A 22,716-nucleotide genomic window follows, 5' to 3' on the forward strand; every position below is an offset into this window, starting at 1 on the left:
GGCTTGGGGCTTACTACTTATGCAGGCAACATGTTTAAGTTTTTTATGTTTCTTACAAACATTTCCCAACATAAAAACCAATGTCACTTTACAATAATTGATTCACTAATAGGCAAAAAACCTTGCAGTTTAAGAACATACCTATAGCCAACCAATATTTCTATCAAATTTTTAAAAGCTGGGAAATTGGGCAGTTATAGTGAATGCACCAGGGGAGCAGGAGACCTGAACTCCTCTCTGAGATATTGTACTGCCCTACAAATTGGTCAAAATGCAGACACAATTTGGGTTGGTCTTTCACAGTCCAATCCACTTGCTGTGTAGCTTGGAAGAATTTGGTAACATGTGCCTTTGAGCATATGGTGAGTGGTGGCAACATCTGCAATCAGCCCAAAGAATAGAAAGAAGACATGGGCTGTGCTGATCTTGTTTTAGCAGGGAGGAAGCAACATTATTATGACAGTTGATATCGTTCAGATACTCACTTTAAATATGCCTGATATATTGTCTGATACATGTTGGGGGGGAGGTGGGAAGGAGGGGAAAGGCAGGTCTGATAATTTGCATGCTTATTGAGTTCAATGGGATTTACTCCTATGCAATCATGGTTAGGATAGGTAAAACTGACCATGGGGAAGGAGTAGGGGGAGGGGAGAGAGAAGGAGAAAGGGAGGGGAGAGGGGAGCAGAAGGAGGGAGAGGGAGAGGGAGAGGGGGAAGGAGGGGATTGGAGGCAAAGGAAGGGGAGGTTTGATCATTTGCATGCTTATTGATTTCAAGGTCAGAATATGGGGCAAGGTCAATAATAGAATTACAGGTACTCTGTGAACATGGCTGATTTTTAATGAATTTCAACAGATTACGAGAACTCCGACAAAAAAGTCCAAAAGGGGTCTGGGTTCCCTCCCTTCTTTTTAGACTTTGAACTCTCGATTCTCTCAGTCTATTTTGTGTATCGCCATGAAGATTTAGAGGGTTGTTAAGGAAGCATTTCTGAGTTCAGGACTATATGTTTTGTAAGTTTTTGTTTTGAAATAAGCTTATGGGAAGCATCAGAATGGCATGGGGGATGTTTTCAATTTAACATTGCGGAATGTGAAAAATCTACGCTGGCTGTAGTATACAGCCACTCTTGTGGCAGTATAATTTTGAGTTTCAGTGTTTCAAAATAAAATACCATATAGAATGAAATTACAATGTACCATTTGTAATTCAGTAATACGAGAGCATTGGTCAGGGGTCTGATTATTTTTGCAAGGCACTGTATTTTCAACTATCAAATATACTTTTTGATTCCCCCCTCCAAAATAAACACCCCTGAATACATTGAAAGTGATTAATGGTAGTTGATATTGCACTGCATATATAAAAACAGCCATACTTGGGAAACATAAATATATATATGCCTCTCGATATTAGTTTATTAAATGGAACTGAAATACTCTGGTTTAAGAGATCTAGTGACAGATTGAAACCAGGAGTGAAAGATTGCTTTGCCAAAGCCCTGTCTGCCTTAGCTAGAAAGGCTTCAGAGGAACTTTGAATGTAACTTACGCCTGAAACAACTACATGGTAATGCAATAAATCTCTTCTTTTTCTTACCCAAATTAATTGTTTAGGTTTAGCAGGTGTTAGGCTGCTCTTGGTCGTGGAGAGCTCGTCTGCAATAGCCAGTTTCTGACAGTATGTTGTATACAATGAAAGGTCCCTTGAGTCAGGGAGGACAAAAGAACACTGAGGTTATGGTTTATATTTGTTTGAGATCTGAAAGCAATCTGGCTGTTGGAAATAACAATTGGTTCTTAGTCCAGATGGAAGGCAGCTTGCCAGCTTCAACTAATGGCATGGAGCTGATGTCAAAGAGGGAAATTCACTTGATGTGTATTGAAGGCTGAACTTTTTTGTGTCAGAGTGAAACAAACATGTGAAAAAGGTCTGTGCAGCTTTTGTCTTCTACTTTCTCTCCTCCGCTCCTGTACCCGTGCCCTTTCACAAGTCAGCACATATCTATTTATTGAACATAAACCCTAACATAACTGTCAATAGACTGAATATAGGATTAAAAATAATTGGTTAAACACAGTTCTCATTTATTTCTCCCAGAATGTGTTTCCTCTACAGCAGTGTTGCATCCTGAGCTCCTCTCATAGTGACTAAGTGTCAATGTTGATATTTATTATAGCTTTGCACGTAAGTCTGCAAAAGTTACTAGCCCTCATCATTGTTTTACTGATTGACTCACCTATCCACATATACCAAATGTGGGAGTGGGGATTATTGAGCACCTGGGCCACAATACATGGCTGGTGAGCTGCTTTGGGTTAGTGGGTCACAACTTACAGAGGCCTTGCATTGTACGGCTTACCAAGCCAAACTGTTTTCCTTGTGGCAAACATGCAACTGCTGTAATAATTGAAACAGTCCTAGACATCACTAAACAATGGCAGAAAGATTTTCAGCTTCCTCAGGATTTACAGACCTTTTTGTGCCTCAGCCATCAGAGGCACTGCATTTCTTGGGAACAGAAGATTGAAGGTTGTTTTTTTAACTCTCTCTCTCTATTAAATGATATATTTTCCCCCTTAAATGAGATGGTGACCTTATGGAAATTTGCAATAATGTGTGAAGATGGGCTTGAGTATTTTTCTGTTGAGATAAATGGCAGATGTGTATTTGCTTATAGAAAACAACCTGTTTGGAGGTTTTGTCTGCAGTTGTGTGAAAAGGAAGAAGTCTCACTGCGTGTGTCTTATGTGCCTTCAAGTCAGTTACGACTTATGGCGACCCTATGAATCAGCGACCTCCAATAGCATCTATTATAAACCACCCTGTTCAGATCTTGTAAGTTCAGGTCTGTGGCTTCCTTTATGGAATCAATCCATCTCTTGTTTGGCCTTCCTCTTTTTCTACTCCCTTCTGTTTTTCCCAGCATGATTGTCTTTTCTAGTGAATCATATCTTCTCATTATGTGTCCAAAGTATGATAATCATTTTAGCTTCTAGTGATAGTTGTAGTTTAATTTGTTCTAACACCCAATTATTTGTCTTTTTCGCAGTCCATGGTATGCACAATGCTCTCTCCAACACCACATTTCAAAGGAGTTGATTTTTCTCTTATCTGTTTTTTCACTGTCCAACTTTCACATCCATACATCAGCCTCTGGGCTTCCTTTTGGCTTTGACCCAGCTGCGTCATTAGTCACAGCGCTACTCATACTTGTCCTTTGTTCTTCCCCAGTAACTCGATGAGTGCCATCTGACCTGGGAGTCTCATCTTCCAGCACTATCTCGTGTTGCATTTTGGATACTCTGTTCATAGGGTTTTCATGGTAAAAGGTATTCAGAGGTGGTTTACCATTGCCTTCCTCTGAGTCTGGATACATCTTAATCTGGTGTCTAAGCTTTGACCATTCTGCCTTGAGTGACCCTGCTAGAATTCTAGTCTCTTGGTCTAGATTCCTGATAGGATTGCTCTCAGCTTCTTCGATACTCTCAGCCCCCCTCATTACATTAAGGTGTGCATCCTAGAGGGGGAGTCTCCCTGCAGAAGTTCTTAATTTACTGTCAGAACACAAGGTGGAGACCAAGAACAAATAAACGGTGCATATTATGTGTAGCATAAGGCTCTCTGGAACAAGTTCAGAATTCTCCTGAAAACCAACAGGGAGGGAGCAGAGCGGACTTCTTGGAGTAGGGTATTCCAAAGCTGTCAGTTGGTACCTTTTACCTCAGGGATGAGGAACTGGATCTGCCCAACAGTCTGCTTCTGTCCTCCTCAACTCTCAGTGGCTATTTGACAGGTGGGTGGGGCTGCCTACCTGTCTGTCAGTTGACCTTTTCCCATGTTGTTTGATTTCAAACTGTGTGGGCATTTCCCTGCAGAGTTTGCTGTAAGTACCAGGCAGTTGATTAGTGTGTACAGTAAGCCTTGTTTGGGCAGAGATTGGCTGCACTACAGAGTTCCCAACTGAAAACTCCATAGTGCAGCCAATCCTAGAGGAGTTTGCTCTAAGTACTGATCAGTCACATTGGTGCTCACAGGAAACCTCAGTTCTCAAGGAACAATTGGGAGTGTACATTAAAATATGAGTCTTTTGTAGCCACATCTTTCCTTACATATGATATCAGGGGTGGGGCAGGTGGATATGGTTTGGGGAAAACAGCCCCATGGGCCCTATCAGGACCTCTGATGAGCCTAATTTGGTCTACAGGCTGAAAGTACCCCACAACTGATTTACCTCATAATTTTTTCAAGGGATAGGGCTTGGTTTCAAAGTCTTATAATCTTCACATTGCATTGCAAAGGTATTTTAATTGTTCCATTCATTTGTCTCTTCTTACTTTAGCTAACTGTTCACCACCATGCCAAAATGGAGGGATGTGTCTGCGACCACAGCTTTGTGTCTGTAAACCAGGGACAAAAGGTAGCACTTGTGAGGATACTAGCAAGCAAGAAACTGCTTCTCCTGGAGGAACAGGCCCTGTGACTCCACCATGGCCTATCCCTCAGCAGTCTATTCAGCAGTCTTTTTCTAAGAAGGTGCTGGTCCAGCAAAAGGTCAATCCCATGGCTCAGATGACTTTCACACTAAAGCAGAAACCCTCTGGATTACCACAGCAAATGCAATCACAGTAAGTCTTTTCTATCATTGTGGGGTTTTTTTTTGGAAGGATTATTTTCCCTTGTCAATTAAAAAAAAATCTTTTAAACTTGGCATCCCCCTTACCTGGATGGGTTTGAGTAAATTGCTCTATATGTTGAGATTTTTCATGAAATCAGCATTTACTTATGATTAAATTTAGAAGCATTCACTTATTTGAAGATAAGATCTTACACTTCTCTAAGGTGATGTTAGTGGTGGTAGACACTAGAAATAGATCGCTACTGCCAAGTTTGTGACACCAAAGTTTGGTGCTATCTTGTAGCAATGCTCCTATTTCAGTGAGAGTGGCCTATTGGAGGATGTAGCAGTGGCAAGGTGTGGAGAAGTTATATGCAACAGAACTTTAAAAAAATTGATGCTAACCACATGGAGCAATTTTTTTGTGACTGCTAATGTAACCTTTGAACTGGGTCTTATTTTCACACAAGTGTAATTCTATTATCTTACATTGAAATGGCATTGATTACTGCTATACTGTGAAAAGAGACCAGCAAATTTCATTTTGCAAGGTTCAGACCCTGAGAGGATTGCTATAACGTTTTAGAGCTGCACAGACGGGGAATTGGATAACTGTATAGCAGGCAGAGGCCTCGTTCTCACATAATGTTAAGGCAAACTATAGCTTAGCAAGCAGCTGTAATTTTTGCTGTGGATACCCACATGCTTGCATGTTCTCACTAAGGCTGCAATCCAATACATGTCTACTCAGAAGTAAGCTCCATTGGGTTCAATGGGACCTACTCCCAGGTAAGTGTGTGTTGGATTGCACCCATGGTTTGTCTTAGTGTTAAGTTCAAAGCAGGCCAGAATGTTTTCTCCTGTAGAAAAAGAATGTATTTAAGCAGTTGTACTCAATTTTGTAGCAAGGGTCATTAAGGGCTGGGGGGAAAGGCTTTGTGTTGTGTTCGTTAATGGTGTACTTCATATCTGGGAAATTTTCAGAACCTAATTTGCAAGGTAGGACTGGCAAAGAAAATTGGTTCAGGTACCACTCGTTTGCTCCTACAGAAGACTTGCCAAGATCATCTAATGTTTCACAATTGGTGCTTATAGAGAATTCTTTTGTGGCAACACTTTTACAAATAGTTGGGGATCACCAGCCTCTCCTAATGACATCATCCTTTTATTATCCTTTTTTAATCCTTTTTTTGTATGCTGTCTTTCCACAAAAAAATTGTGCTCAAAGCAGCTTACAACAAAGTAAACAACAATTACAGAAATGATTTCATAATAACAAAAATAATAAAACAACAGTAATAAAATAGTAACATAACAACAAATATCACAGCAAACACAAAAACCTTTAAAAAAAAACCTTAACTAGCCACCTAATTCACTAGAAATTCAACAATGCTGGAAAAAACAGAAGGGAGTAGAAAAAGAGGAAGGCCAAACAAGAGATGGATTGATTCCATCCACAGACCTGCACTTACAAGATCTGAACAGGGTGGTTCACGACAGATGCTCTTGGAGGTCGCTGATTCATAGGGTCGCCATAAGTCGTAGTCGACTTGAAGGCACATAACAAAACTAGCCACCGCAAATGCTTGCTGAAACAAAAAAAAGTTTTCACTTGTTGCCTACAAACTAATAGAGGGCAGACCTGTCATATCTCTCTCAGAAAAGAATTCCACAGTGAGGGCATTAGCAGTGAAAACACCCTGATCCAACCACAACCTTGCCATGCTGGCAATTTGATGTGTTGTGAACAAAACAGTGCATCTGAAAGAAAATTTTAAAATATTGTATAAATTATCTGCCTTTTCAGAATAATTTTTGAAATACGTTTTATAGAAAAAGCAGGAGGACACTTAGGACTGGAGTTCATTTGTGCAGTTGAAACAATGTTCTTGCCAAATGAGATGATGAAAGTAAAATTGTAACTGTGGTTCTGCACTGCAGCTCACATAGTGCTTTACAACATTTTTAAATTTATTTTATTACATTATATACCGCCCCATAGCCAAAGCTCTCTGGGCGGTTTACAAAAATTAAAAACATTGAACATTAAAACAAATATACAATTTTTAAAAGCCTACAAAGTTTAAAACTATGAAGCACAGATAAACAAGTTAAAAGACCTGGGGTCAGAGCTCAGCACATGCTGTTAGAATGCCTGGGGAAAAGGAAAGTCTTGATCTGGTGCCAAAAAGATAACAATGTTGGTGCCAGGCAAATTATTATTATGGTTTATTTCTAAGGCCCTCAAGGCAGCTTACAAAAAATGAGCACAAATATAGAAATACATATCAATAAAAACAGTACAATTTACAAAAAATTAACAATAAAAACAGTACAATTTACAAAAATTAAATAACAAGGTAATAACATGATTAAAAACAATAAAAATTTTCAATGAAAATACAGTAACAAATCACACTTTCCTGATAAATTCCTAACAATTAGACAATGTCTACTAGTTCTTACATCAATATGTTGACATCAAAACATAATACCACTGAGGTGTCCTGCTGGTACTGCATCTACCAGTCCTAATACAGGAAAAGGAGCAAGAGCAGTCCAGCTTTTTGCCGACATACACGATGTCCATGGTAAGCAGTACTTCAACTTGATCACGGTGATGAAGCAGTCGACATTCTGGCTGTCGTAGGTCATTGCATTGGTCCATCTTGTTCAGTATCATCTGCACTGACTGGCAGCAGCTCTCCAGAGTTTCATGTAGGGAACTACTCTCTATTGTAGGTTGAATACTTTTAGTTAATAATATTATTTTATCTTGTGATGTATTTTAAATTGGCAAAAAATATGGTAGTAAGCAACAAAGAAATAATCATATATGGAGATGATGTAGATTGAACCTGGGACTTTCTGCATGCAAAGCAGATGCTCTGCCACCCCAACCCCCCAATTTGTTTCCTTAACCCCATTAGAGGTTATGCACTGTGAAGCACATTTCCTCCTCTCCTTCCTTGTTTGGGTAACTAGTGACAACTGGCTAAGTTTCCTACTGAGTTTTAACCACCCCTTCCACCTATGTGTGGAAAGAACACATAGGTGCTGGAGGAAGAGACCACTCATTTTGAATTTTCAAGAGATCGTTTGTATTATTACAGTGGGTGGGTGCTTCCAGATGGCTGTTGTTGTGCGATTGGTGCTGCTCATGCATACAAGTTTTTCTCTGCATCCATATGACAACAGCTTCAAAATGCCAGCCGGTAAGCTGATAATTTAAACAAACTAAAAACAACCACAGCTGTTGCCAACAACCCATTTGTGATATTGGAATGCAATACTTTAAATCGTGTGTAGAAGTACCCAGTGTTTGCACTGGAAAGCAGGCTTTGAACCTTATCAACAGAAAAAGGGAGTAGCAGGGAAGGAATGGAGATAGAAGAGTCCACAACTTTGAACTTTTGTAGTAATTAGCTTCTCCTCCCCCTCTAGGATGCACACCTTAACGTGGTGAGGGGGTTTGAGTGTGTCTGGGAGGACATCCTCTGAGATCGGTAGGAGGTGATTTGCAAGGATCCTTGCAAGGATTTTACCTGCAGTAGCAAGAGGAGAGACACCTTGATAGTTTCCGCAATCTGTTCTATCACTCTTCCTAAAAAGGGTGATAATTATGGCATCCCTAAAGTCTTCCGTGATCTCCTCCCTCATCAAGATCTTTTCAATGAGCTTATAAAGTTGTTGTGTAAGTTCAGGCCCACCTTCTTTAAAGACTTCAGCAGGAATCCCATCAGGTCCACTAGCTTTGTTGTTCTTCATTTGATTGATGGCTTTACTGACTTCATCCAAATTAAGGGATACTGCAAGCTTGTCTCTAGTTTGTTGTTGTGGAATTTGCGAGAAGACCTCACCAGCCACAACAGAGTTACGATTAAGGAGGTCGTGGTAATGCTCTTTTCAGCACAATCAATAGACTCTTTATCCTTAAGAAGTTTGGTACCATCCATTGAACGCAAAGGATTTGTACCAAAATTTGTTGGTCCATAGATGGCATTAAAAAAGCCCCATGCATTGTGAGCATCTGCAAAGTGCTGGATTTTTTGAGCTTTCTTTATCCACCAGGCCTCAATGGATGACTGAAGAAACTCTTAAAATGATTAAAGAGAGAAGGAAAGCAAAAGCAAAAGGAGATAGAAATATGAATCCTAAATGCAACAATACAGAGACTAGTACATAGTGACAAAGATAACTGTTACAATAGTTAGTGTAAAGAAATAGAAGAGGACAACAAAAAGGGTAAAAGAAGAGCCCTACTCCAAAAGACTACAGAAATTAAGGGGAAATTTAAGCCAAGGGTAGGGATGTTGAATAATCAACAGGGGAACAAACTGATGAAATAAAAGGTGGAAGCAATACACTGAAGAACTCTGTGAAAGAGATGCAAGGATGACAGATCCATTCACAGAGGAACCGTATGATGAAGAACCAGAAATTTTAGAATGTGAGGTGAAAGCTGCTCTTAAAATACTTGGAAGAAACAAATCACCAGGAACAGATGGCATACTAATAGAGTTGCTACAAGCTACTGAGATTGAATCTGTCCAAATTTTGACAAAATTTGTTAAGAAATATGGAAAACTAAGCAATGGCCCACAGATTGGAAGCGTTCAATATACCTCCGAATTCCAAAGAAAGGGGATCTCAGGGAATGCAGTAATTATCAAACTACTGCCTTAATATCCCATGCAAGTAAAGTAATGCTCAAGATTCTACAGCAAAGGCTCTTACCATATATGGAGTGAGAAATGCCAGACATCCAAGCTGGATTTAGAAAGGGAAGAGGAACCAGAGATCATATCGCAAACATACGTTGGATAATGGAATGGACCAGGGAATTTCAGAAGAAATCACCCTGTACTTTATAGATTACAGCTAAGGCTTTGATTGGGTAGATCTTGAGAAACTATGGAATGCTTTAAAAGTAATGGGGGTGCCACAGCATCTGATTGTTCTGATGCACAACCTATACTCTGGACAAGAGGCTACTGTAAGGTCAGAATATGGATAAACCAACTGGTTTTATGGAGAAACCAACTGGGCTGTATTTTATCTCTCTATTTGGTTAATCTATATGCAGAACATATCATACGAAAAGCGGGATTGAACCAAGATGAAGGAGGTGTGAAAATTGGAGGGAGAAATATCAGTCATTTAAGATATGCAGACGATACCATACTAGTAGCAGAAACCAGTAAGGATTTAAAATGAATGCTGATGAAAGTTAAAGAGGAAAGCACAAAAGCAGGACTACAGCTGAACGTCATGAGTTCCAGTTTAGGAAAAATGGCGGGGTATAAATAAAGACAATAATAATAATAATGTCAAGAAGACTAAAGTAATGACAACAGAAGATTTATGTAACTTTAAAGTTGACAATGAGGACAAGGATTATCAATACCTTGGCATAGTTATTAACCAAAATGGAGACAATGGTCAAGAAATTAGAAGAAGGCTAGGACTGGGGAGGGCAGGGAACTAGAAAAGGTCCTCAAATGCAAAGATATATCACTGAACACTAAAGTCAGGATCATTCAGGGCATGTTTTTTCCGATCTCTACGTATGCTATTGGAGGTCACCGATTTATAGGGTTGCCATAAGTAGTAATTGACTTGAAGGCACATAACAACAACGAGCTTCTCCTAATTGCAAATTGAGGAGAAAAAGAAAGGAACAAAACTTGAGGGAGGAAGAAGTTCCTATATTTCAGTTAAGACCCAAGCCAGAGTAAATTGAGCAATCCAGAAGCTATTTAAGGAGAATCTTGTTGTCCAGAGTGTACTTGCAACCCAAACATGAATGATGATTTAGGGAGGTCTGGGGCCTGTTGTAAAGTTGTGGCTGCATTCTCAGAGCAAAGTTGCAGTGAATTAGATATAGAAGACTTGCTTTCAATTTGTTAATCTGTCAAAGTAGAGTTTTTGACAGGATCACCCTCTTTGCTGTTTGTTCTGTATTTAAAAATGCAGGAACCAGAAATGGTGGTAACATGAAATACACAGATTGGGAAATAACAGTGTGTGGGTCAATCCCTGAAAAGTCAATCCATATATTCAAAACATTCTTCTTTAAAAAGTTGGAAGAGTAGCACTAAGGTTTTCTACTCTTACAGATATTGTGCACTGTTTTATTCTCCCACCCCCTTTTTTGTTAAATTTTCTGTGGACTTAAAAAAGGGGCACAACGACAATGTAATGATGATTATGTGTGGTTGTCTTTAAAAAAGTGAATGATGACAGCACAGCAATTCCATACTAAAAGTCTAGTGTGGAAACACCCTAACTAGTTCAGGACCACAGAGTCACATTTATTCAGGAAAATATGTAGAATTAAAATACACAAAGGAAAAAAGAAAGCAAACAATTAGGAAGAACTCACTGGAGGTGGTATTCTTCAAAAAAGGGGATAGCAGAGGATTTGAAAAACAGTGTAGCAATAAAAAACAAAGAGAGCTGGCTGGGCATTGTCAAAAGCAATCTAATCAGTTTTTGAAGTCAGCATGAATACTATCTCTGGAGCTGTCAGCTAACCTTTGTGCTTTTACAGTTTCATTTTCCTGTTTTAAAAAGTGTCTGCCTGGTAAGTCCTGTTATCAAAGAACAACACAATCAGGGGAAATTGCCTGCTTAGGAAAAACAGTAGAAGTTAGTGCAAACAGAGTGCTGCTTCATGCACAAGCTGAACAATTGATGAATACTATCTTTGTCCATAGGCTTTTTAGTTATTGTGATTCAAGGTGTTATGAATAGCAATTCAAAGTTTTAAAATATTTAGATGAGAAGAGTGTATTTATCTTTTTAAATATCTTTTCTAATGATTCTGTTAGATTTTTCAGCAAGCCCTTTACTATTTCCTTGAGGCTTTTCCAAATATATGCTTGGCCCTATGTACATATAGATTGTGGCTTTGATGCAGAGTAGTCCTTTTGTGAACAGTAGGCTTCCTTCTGTTTGTGGAAGAGCTGGCAATCCAGCAGAGGCTGCTTCTCACTGAAGCCAGTGGGGAGGAGATGCTTGATGATTTTCCCTTTTCCCTTGTTGCTTTCTGTGCCATCCCCTCAAAGCAGATTTTCAGGATACTGCTGAGGGAAGGGAGAATTGGCAAGAATCACTTTCTTCCTTTGTTTGAGTGCGAATGGAATCTCTAGATCCACCCCTGTGAATTGAAGGGGTGAAGGGAAATGGTTTGAATTGGCTATAGAAACCTAAGCAACATCACCGTCCAATACAGCTCTTCTTTTTGATTGAATCAGGTAGCCCTTATGTGCTGGGATGTGGACTGACTCAGTCCATGTTGTTGTTGGGGGTTATCATGAAGGCGTTTGCCTGAATGATTCACCATGTACCAAAATCACTCCATCATGGTAAAACTGTCAAACTATGCTGCCACTTCATGTCAGTGTGTGTCCTGGCAAATGGAAAAAGTTGTGTGAATGAGCCCTCAGAAGTGTGTTCACATGTGAAATTTGCATCCTCACCTAAAGTACAGCCCTTGTGATCCAAACACCCATTCAAGCACTCTTGTACAAAGGTAGTTCTCCATTCATAAAATCATAGAATAGTAGAGTTGGAAGGGGCCTATAAGGCCATCAAGTCCAACCCCCTGTCACTGCAGAAATCCAACTTAAAGCACACCCACAGGTGGCTGTCCAGCTGCCTCTTGAATGCTTCCAGTGTTGGAGAGCCCACCACCTCCCTAGGTAAAGGTGATTGGTTCTATTGTCGTACCACTCTAACAGTTAGGAAGCTTTTCCTTATGTTCAGCCGAAATCTGGCTTCCTCTAACTTGAGCCCATTATTTTGTGTCCTGCACTGTGGGATGATCAAGAAGAGATCCTGGTCATCCTCCATGTGACAACCTTTCAAGCACATGAAGAGTGCTATCATATCTCCCCTCAATCTTCTCTTCTCAAGGCTAAACAAGACCAGTTCTTTCAGTCTCTCCTCACAGAGTTTTGTTTCCAGTCCCCCAATCATCCTTGTTGCCTTCCTCTGAACCTGTTCCAGTTTGTCTATATCTTTTTTGAAGTGAGGTGTCCAGAACTGGATGCAGTGCTCAAGATGAGGCCAAACCTGTATCAAATAGAGTGGAACTAGTACATCATGTGATTTGGAAATTATACTTCTATTAATGCAGCCAAAAATAGCATTTGCCTTTTTTGCAGCCACATCCCACTGTTGGCTCATATTCAGCTTGTGATCAACAACAATTCCAAGATCCTTCTCATATGTACTATTGCTGAGCCAAGTATCCCCCATCTTAACTGTGCCTTTGGTTTCTTTTTCCTAGTTGTAGAACTTTGCACTTACCCCTGTTAAATTTCATTTTTTTTCTGCCCAATGCTCCAGCCTATCAAAATCCCTTTGAATTTTGTTTCTGTGCTAGCTATTTTGTTAGCTATCCCTTCCAATTTTGTATCATCTGCAAATTTGATAAGCGTTCCCTGCACCTCCTCATCTAAGTCATTAATAAAAATGTTGAAGAGCACTAGGCCCAGGATTGATCCCTACGGTACCCCACATGTTACCTCCCTCTCCCAGTTTGGACAGGAACCATTGATAAGCACTCTTTGAGTATGATTCTGTAGCCAACTGTGGATCCACCTGATAATTGTTCTGTCCAGCCCACATTTGGCTATCTTGCTAATCAGAATATCATGAAGCACTTTGTCAAAAGCTTTGCTGAAGTTGAGATATGTCACAGCACTCCTACAATCTACCAGGGAGATTACCCAATCAAATGTACAGGTGCTTCCCATGTCAAGTACTTCCTGTTTGTAAAACAGAATGGGAAAGCCCCAGTGTGCTCAGAACTTTGCATGCACACAGGGCTTGCAGTGTTTGGAAGTAAATTCCATTGAAATTAATAGAAACTTAATGTCTACATTATGCATTTAGGATCCAGTGACTGCTCTGCCTAGATTCCAGTCCTGGCCGTAGTTGCCAACTGTGCAATCAAAGAAGGAAATTTTTATTTTTATTTATTTTATTTCATTTTTAAACCGCCCATAGCGAATAGCTCTCTGGGTGGTGTTCAAAAGATTAAAAGTACAGAAATACAAAATATCACAATAAATAAACTGAAACAAAGAGATTTAAAATTGTAACATTAAACGCATTAAAATGCCTGGGAGCATAGCCAGGTCTTAACCTGGCGCCGAAAAGATAGAAGCGTCGGCGCCAGGCATATTTCTTCGGGGAGGCTATTCCACAATTCGGGGGCCACTACAGAAAAGGCCCTAGATCGAGTAACTGTCCTCCGGGCTTCCCGATGGGTTGGTACCCGGAGGAGGGCCTTAGACGCTGAGCGAAGTGACCGGGTTGGTTCATAGCGGGAGAGGCGTTCCACAAGATACTGCGGTCCCACGCCGTGTAAGGCTTTATAGGTCAAAACCAGCACCTTGAATCTGGCTCGGAAGCAAATAGGTAGCCAGTGCAAACGGGCCAGAACAGGTGTTATATGCGCTGACCGGCTGGTCCTCGTCAGCAGTCTGGCTGCTGCGTTTTGCACTAGCTGAAGCTTCCGAACTGTCTTCAAGGGCAGCCCTACGTAGAGCGCATTACAATAATCCAACCTAGAAGTTACCAGAGCATGAACAACTGAGGCGAGGTCATCCCTGTCCAGATAGGGGCGTAGCTGGGCTACCAACCGAAGGTGGTAGAATGCATTCCTTGCCACCGTGGCCACTTGCGCTTCCAGAGACAAGGAAGGATCGAAAAGAACCCCAAGACTACGAACCTGTTCCTTCAAGGGGAGTGTAACCCCATCTAGAACAGGGTAAGCATCCACCATCTGGGCAGGGAAGGCATTCACCAACAGTGTCTCAGTCTTGTCTGGATTGAGTCTCAGTTTATTAGCTCTCATCCAGTCCATTATCGCGGTCAGGCAGTGATTCAGCACATCCACAGACTCACCTGTAGAAGATGAAAAGGAGAAATAGAGCTGCGTGTCATCAGCTTACTGGTGGCAACGCACTCCAAAACTCCTGATGACGGCACCCAGAGGCTGCATGTAGATGTTAAAAAGCATGGGGGACAAAACCGATCCCTGAGGGACTCCACAATGGAGAGTCCAAGGAGTCGAGCAATGTTCCCCAAGTACTACCTTCTGGTGACGATCCGCCAAGTAGGAGCGGAACCACTGCCAAGCAGTGCCTCCAACTCCCAACTCCGCGATTCTCCCCAGAAGGATACCATGGTCGATGGTATCAAACGCCGCTGAGAGATCAAGGAGAATCAACAGAGTCACACTCCCTCTGTCCCTCTCCCGACAAAGGTCATCATACAGGGCGACCAAGGCTGTTTCAGTGCCAAAACCAGGCCTAAAATGAGGGACACATCCCCTCCCCCAAATTGATATGTGGGAAAGTGTCTCTTCCGAAATAGGCTACCATGTTCAATTGATTTTTTGCTCAAATTAAAAATGATTATGATGATGAATATTTTAAAAGACTCTGGATTCAGGGTTCATTCACATGATGTCCCACAACTTGCAGTGGATCAGGAGTAGACCTTGGTCATTTATGCTTTATTTTTGTCTTCTGCTGGGACATCACATGCAGAAAGTAGCAACTGCTATGGGAGACTGCATATTCAAACACACACAGAATATGCCAGTATAGATGTTTTATTCTGTGCCCAATGAAAACAGCAGAACAAAGAGCACTTGAGCTCATGTCCTGAATAGTCCAGACAGAATCCAGCTAACTGGCTCAGTCATAAGAAAATATATATGTCTTGTGCTGACTTTTCCTGAGACTTAAAAGAAGAAGAAAAAGATTTAGAGTAGCTTGATGGAATCAGAGAATGACATTTTGATCAAAAGGGTATATCCTGTTATCAGTCTAGTGACTCTTAATGCTAAGATTCATTTTAGGTATTTTACTGCCCATTCATAACAGCTGGTATAGCACAGTGGGGAGGAGACTCTGGCTGGGAGTCCAGAGTCTGTGAGTTCCATTCCCCGCTTGTGTCTCCTGGGTGTAAAGGGCCAGCTTAAGATCACCCCTACAGTGAGTGGCTCACTTTGTGCCGTGCCAAAGGAGCCCAGTTGCCCCCCAGCTGGCAGTTGCAGACAAAGAAGGGTCTGGCTTGTGCAGCTGTGGCAAGCTGAGCAGGCCCTAGCCAGCTAGGGAGGACTAGCCTCAGAGGGAGGCAATGGTAAACCTCTGAATACCGCTTACCATGAAAACCCTATTCATAGGATAGCCATAAGTCGGGATCGACTTGAAGGCAGTCCATTTCCATTTTCACTGTCCATTCACATCAATAGAATTTGGATATGTGCAGATGGGAATTGGGTGGTAGCTCATCTTATTTTAGCTATTGGTGATTTCCAACCTTTAGAACACATTGTTCTTCTCCAAACGTTCAGAATTCAACATAGCTAAAAGAGATTATATGCACCTTGAATCTTGCACTATAGGCTTCCAACGTTTGTACGAGGCACTATTTTATTATGACACAATCTTTTGTAGGCAAGATTTATCTTTATTTACATGCTCTATTGTTATCTATACACAGCATAAGCTCTTCTGTGATACATTTAATTGAAATTGTACTAGCAATTTTGTTAAAGCATATACCAAATCAAAATGTTATTTTATTCTTCCATTCTATTCTAACTTGAAGGCAGACCCCTTGAACACATTGTTGGCACCTTTTCAAAGGGACCCTTGCTAGCCTTGCTATAATAAACTTTTGTTGTAATCCTGTCACATTTATTATATGTTGCTCATGTGATATTCTATTTTAGTTAGCAGTGTTTTGCTTGGATTTATGAATTGAAATGTTTTCCTTTTTTAATTAATGTTGTTGCTGGGGCAGAGGAGAGGGAAAAAGGAGTAGAGCAATGCATGAAAGTGTATTAACATTTGGTAAAAAGATAATCAGTTTATAGAGTTTCAGAAATGTAAAGCAAACACTGTATGAGTGCTTACTGTTATGCTGTTGAGCAGTAGGTGGCAAACTTCGCTTTATTTTTTCCTTGTATTTATTTTCATACCGTAAATTGCCAGAATTTGAAGAGGCTGGTTTAAGTTCCGTGGAAGATGTCATTCCTTGGCAGCATAATTTTGAACCACCTATTTTTGCTCATTGTGTTTATGCCTGATGTTGAACACTCAGTTGGTACTTATTTTCCTCTGGGGGTAGTTGGATATGAATAAATGCATAGATTATTGTTCCTGTTTTCTGTGGGGTTCAGCAAAAGATTAGTAATATGGCAAATACATTACAAATGAAAGAACATCTGCCAAATGCTAGTTAAATCATATCATGGGACCTTGTCATATATCTCTACCCTATTTCTGGATAATCATCCCATGAAAACTCAGTTCTCCTCTCTTAACCCATAAATGCTTGACTGAAGAGAGTGAAAGGAAATGTTGCTTATGCTTCCCCTTAAGTAGAATGCATTACATACTATTATAAATGCCACAGGAATATACATGATGGGTTGGATTCAGAGACCCCCATCTGTCAACAGAATAGACACAGTGGAGGCTTATTGCTGGAGAAAGAGAGGAAGGAGGGGAAGACATTCTTCACTGATTCCCGATTTCCCTTTCAAGCGCCAGTGCCAACTCCCATGCTATTCCAGAAGACTCTGTGGAGCTGCTTTTTGGAGGCACAGGGTGTTAGGAGAAAGGGGAGAATCAGCAAAGATTGCCTCTCCACTTCTTCCATCAGCAAAGCTCAGTGAGCAGAACTCCACCTTTTAATAGCCTGGATTGAAGCTTATGAATTGATCATGCAAGTTTTGTTTCATACAGCTCATGAATGTTCTGGTTGTTCTGTTTTGGGGCAGGTGAAATAAGCATTTAATTATCTTCTAAGAGAAATGACAGATAGTTGTTCAACAAGGGTACCATGTGCACTGCAAAGGGCTCGCGAGCAAAGGACATCAAGCAGCATCTCACACCATTTAATTGCTGTAAACCGCCCAGAGAGCTTCGGCTATGGGGCGGTATACAAATGTAATAAATAATAATAATAAATAATAATAATAATCAAGAGGTGGCAGAATGGCATATAATCCCTTGCATTTAAGAGACCTGGCTAAGCATGTGGTTCTAGCTCCAGTCTGAAGATCAGCAAGCACGGCAGCAAGTTGCATGTGTGCCTGCTTCTGTATTTATTAAGCCACTCTCCTTCTCCAGAATTTTTTAGGGCACTGAGCTCTGTGCATGTTTCCTCTATTCTTCTCTGTCTAGAAGGAAGAAAGGGGGCTCCTGAGAGCTGCTTTTATTATGAATTTATGGCAGGTGTCTCTTTCTAGAGCCATAATAGGTTCAAAGTTAATGACCAAGTTATTAACAGGGACTCACCATGATAAATACATTTCACTTAAAGACTTTCATTGGTTCCCAGTTTGCTTCCATGTGCAAATCAAGGTACTGATTTTGAGCTGTAAATGATCTTGTACTCACTTACCTTAAGGACTGCTTTCTGTCATGTGAACCTGCCCTGTAACTGAGAACATAATCGGAGCTCTTCTCCTGTATCTTCTTAGTCTGGGTATCAGAGATTCATGTTTGCCCCTTAAAATGTGGCAATCCCTCCCAAGGGTTGCCTGCCTAGTATTGTCCTTGTTAACTTGCAGGTTCCATGCCAAGATGTTGTTCAACTGAGATTTTAGTAACTGATAATTTTGTTTCTTGTTTTATTTGTTTTTTTTCCTGTGGCTCTTTCTAGTGCAGTTTTACTGAATTTAGGCTGCAGTCTTTTAATTTTTTTCTGGGTAACTGATATATGTTGATTAACTTGTTTTTAGCTGCTGCTTGATGTTCTATTTTTGATATGATTTTATATGATGGTTTATATAGTGGCTATTTTTAGGAATTAAGTAAGCCACCTTGAATATCTATATTAAATTTCCCTTAAAAAATGGCTTGCAGCTTGGCAAAATATACCTGGGGTGGAGGCTGGTTATAACAATGGAATATGCAGTTATAACAACAAATAAAACTATTACAATGATAAAACAAGTGAAACTGTCCCAAAATGAACAGAACAGTATAAATTCAGCAGGTGCTTCCCACAAAACAAAATACCATAAAATACCTGTCAAAAGCCAGGGTAAAGATGTGTATCTTCAGCATGTACACTGAAGGTGCTAGGTGCACCTCTGTGAGGAGGAAGGTGTACAGTTTAGATGCTGCCACACAAAAAAACCCTGTCCTAGCTGCCATTCCATGCATTTCTAAGAATGGCAGAACTACCAAAAGAGCCCCCTCTGCAGATCTGACTGAGAAAGTCATTAGGGATAAATATAGACTTTTGCCTATTTGGGTCCTAAGTCTATAGGACTTCGAAAATGAAAGAAAAAGCTGCAGGATCTGACATGCAGGATCCTTTTGAGGATCACAGAGGGTTAAAGACCAGATGGTAAGGTTGAGCTCCATTTGGGAAGAAGAGTGGGATATCATACATACATGCATGCATACATACATACAATATTTGAGTCATTTAACTCTTACCTGTGGGCCAGTCCTGGTGTGCCAAGTGTCTCAATTTGGGCCATATGCCATTTTTCTAAAATCATGCCCTCCTGTTAATCACGTGATGTTAGGGGGTTCAGTTCATGCACTCAGTCAATCCCTGCAGAAAGCAAGATTGAACTCCCACCCACCAGCTGATACATGGGGAGTTAAATCCTGCTTGGTTAGGGTACCTCAGGCAGTTCTCCACAGGGAAGTGACTGGTCCACCTGTACCCTGCAGAAAGCAGGATTGGAGTCCCTGCATATCAGCTGATGTATGGGGAGTTCAATTCTGTTTTGTTGCTATTTCCCCTCACCATTGTGGGCTAACTTTGACAGATGGCTGGGACACCGTACCTGTCAATCACCTGACATCATTGACAGGTCTGAAAGATAAAGATCAGGCCTGCTGGGCCAAAAATGTTCCCTGTCCCTGCTCCAGAATAGTCACATTTGAGAACTATTTGAGAGCTATTGCTAGTCGGGCGGTATATAAATTTAATAAATAAATAAATAAATAAATAAATAAACAGCGGACTCAGTATATTGTATAAATGCCTTTATAAATTTTATAAACTTTGATTGTCAGATTAATCAATTAAAGTTTTAGGTAATTAATTGGTGGAAACAGAATTTTAATTCCATGTTTAATTCCAAGTTCTAAGTTTGATGTCATTCCAGTACTAGGTGAAGATGTTTTTATTTGCCCATACATTCCAGCATGTAGAGTGAGCCAATTTTAACAATGGACTTAATCTCTGCTTAGAATCTGTTTTCTGTGCTTCATACTTTAATTGTATGATGTCCTGTATGTTCTTCTGCATAGTGATCTAGAGTTTTTTAAAATAAACAACTAAATGGTGGACCTGACCTGCAAAATATGGCACATTTAGGTTGGGTTTTTAAAGACCATTTTGGTTCAAGTGGCAATGGGAAATGAAAAAGAAAACATTAATGGTAGTGTTTCATTCTTAACAAGTGCTAGGTTTTGTTTATTGCATGATGTTATCATATACTTCATTCGGCCAGATAGGCGGCCTAAAAATAAAATTTTATTATTATTTTATTATTATTATTATCAAAAATACATTTACATTGAGGTAAATTATCTTAATGTTAATGTTAATTAAAGTTGATCATGTAAAGTTCTTTTAATTAGATTTAATCCTATTTTTAAATGAACTTTATTTTAAAGATTACATTACTATAATGGATGACATCCAATGGTGTCTGCCCACTTGCAGAACAGACTTCTGCTTGTGCAGGGGGTCATTCCATTCTCCTCTGTCCTGAAGCTCCCCCATGTCCTCCCAATCTGCTCTGCAGGATCGGGGGACCCTCCATACCAGATATGAGGGGGCTGCAGAGAGGTAGGGGTAGAAGGGGAAGTCCTGTCTACTCATGCGATGTTGGATATTGCCCCAAAGTATAATATATATAACAAGACAAAGCGCTTAGGAAAACATAACAAGAGAATTAACTGAAATTTAGTATCATACCTAGTTTATCAATAAATATACATATGCATCTTCACATAAATATACATACAAATACCCATAAATACTCTTATTATATACTACATTAAGTCACTCAAAATAAGACATGCACTTAAACAGCATCTTGTAATTTCAGTTTCTACAAATTCATATACAAAACATGCATAACAAAATAACTCATTATGCAGCTACAAGAGTGGCTGTATACTATAGCCAGCATGGATGCTTCACATTCCACCACGTTAAATTGAAATTTAAATTGTCCCCATGGCATTCTGCTGCTTTTCAAATGCTAATTTCAAAACAAAATTGTACAAAACCTATAGTCCTGAACTCAGAAACGTTTGCTTGACAACCCTCTAAGTTTTCACTCCAATACACAAAACACTTAGAGAGAATCTAGACTTTAAAGTCTGAATGACATAATTGATGGTTTTGCAAGTATTAAATCACTTAAAATGTTTTGAATGTGCTTTTTCTAAATTTATACTTCATTAATATAACTTTTGTGTTATACATGGTTTAAATTTTTGAGTTACCTGTATTGTTCTTACAAAAACCAAAGAATAATGACTTATATAAATTAGATGTAAATCACAATATTATAATCTTATATTGTTTAATTGTGTTATGTGTTTGACAAACCCCTAAATAAAGAATGCGCACACATATATCTTGCATTTTTAATACCTATATTACATGACTATCAAATTCCGTTTAATTGTACAGCCCGTATTTTGCATTTAAATTTTTTATTATTTGTTGAAGGTGGAAGGGCCTCACTCATGTTATAGCTTAGGGCCACAACAAGTTTAAATCCGACCCTGGTTGGAAGCATCCCAAACCCTGAAATTTCAGGGGGAGGCCTAGTGATGTCATAAAGCATGATACATTAAGCATCAATCACAGATGTTTGGAGCATAGCACTCAAACCAAAAACATTCTCTGATTGGAAATTAAGATAGAAATCTTAGCTAAATGAGGGGGTTTCCAGGTCCAGCTGAAGTGAAGGGATCATTCCTTCTCACCTGCTTAAAGAGTCTGAGTAAGGAACATTTAATCTAGTCTACTTGCTCCTGGCAAGAAGGGTTTAAGTGCCCTCAGGCCAGGCCAGTCACCAGAAGGCCATTGTAGGAAGAAAGGAGCCTAGTGTTGTGGAGATGTTAGATGGGAGCACTCAGGAACAAAGATGGATGCCCCTGAAGACTGCAATTCTAAGCACACTTAGTAAGGGACTAAGCCCCATGGAACACGATAGGACTTACTTCTTAGTAGATATTGTTAGGATTGTCCTGTTGGTAAGGCTTGACTAAGGATCCTCTGCAATGATATCCATATCAAAGTAGGGTTGGCAACCCCCTGCCTGGAATGCCTTGCCTGCCTTTTAACATGGCTGCCCCAAACTTCTTTGCAGACCTGACCCTTCACTGCAGAGACAGGGTTGAGAAATGAGCAAGAGTTAAGAAGTTTCTCTACTCTTTCCTGTCTACTCTGTGGGCTGCTATAAACTCACTTTGACAGCCAGCCCAATTCCAGTGAGTAATAATTGACAGAGAGAAACACAGATGGTTTGGTCTGCCTTCACAGGCAGTAGATTGGGAAAAACAACAATTGAAGCCACACTTTCCAGTATGTGAATTCTCTTTTACCACTATTGGGCAAGAAACAAACCATCATGCATATAATCAGGTGCATCATCAGTGGGTTTAAGGAGGTTGAGCTGACCACATGGAACTACTGTTGTTACTTCTATGAATGTAAGGGAGTAAGGTCAGAAGTAAATGAAATGCAAATAGAAAAAGGAAAAAGAAAAGACATTGATGATTTCCTTACCAACCACAACAAGATTCCTATGAGTAAGGCAGAAAATTCAGCATCCCACAACCAGTCACGGTTCCTAACCAAAACTAAAAAAATTCTGGTAGCTAGTGAGCCAAGGTCACAGAAATCCCCATGCAGCACAATCTGACATGGGGGCTGCAGTTTGTGCAGAATCTGCGGCATGATCGCTGACATGAGTGATCCTCTATCAGCACATAAAACCTCTGCTCTGAAATCTACACTGGTTGCCGATTTGCTACCAGGCCAAGTTCAATAATAATAATAATT

At 40.1% G+C, this 22,716-nt stretch overlaps 1 protein-coding gene across 1 annotated transcript in view; it reads left to right on the top strand.

Moving 5' to 3' along the window:
* The window catches only part of LTBP1 (latent transforming growth factor beta binding protein 1), a 366,037-nt gene that overhangs the window by 36,846 nt on the left and 306,475 nt on the right, over nt 1-22,716 (top strand). Inside the window, exon 3 of the mRNA XM_061626114.1 lies at nt 4,345-4,630. Coding sequence (XP_061482098.1) covers nt 4,345-4,630 — 286 coding nt within the window. The remainder of the gene's footprint in view (nt 1-4,344; nt 4,631-22,716) is intronic.

Source organism: Rhineura floridana, chromosome 4, assembly GCF_030035675.1.
Source record: "Rhineura floridana isolate rRhiFlo1 chromosome 4, rRhiFlo1.hap2, whole genome shotgun sequence".
Classification (NCBI taxonomy): Eukaryota; Metazoa; Chordata; class Lepidosauria; order Squamata; family Rhineuridae; genus Rhineura; species Rhineura floridana.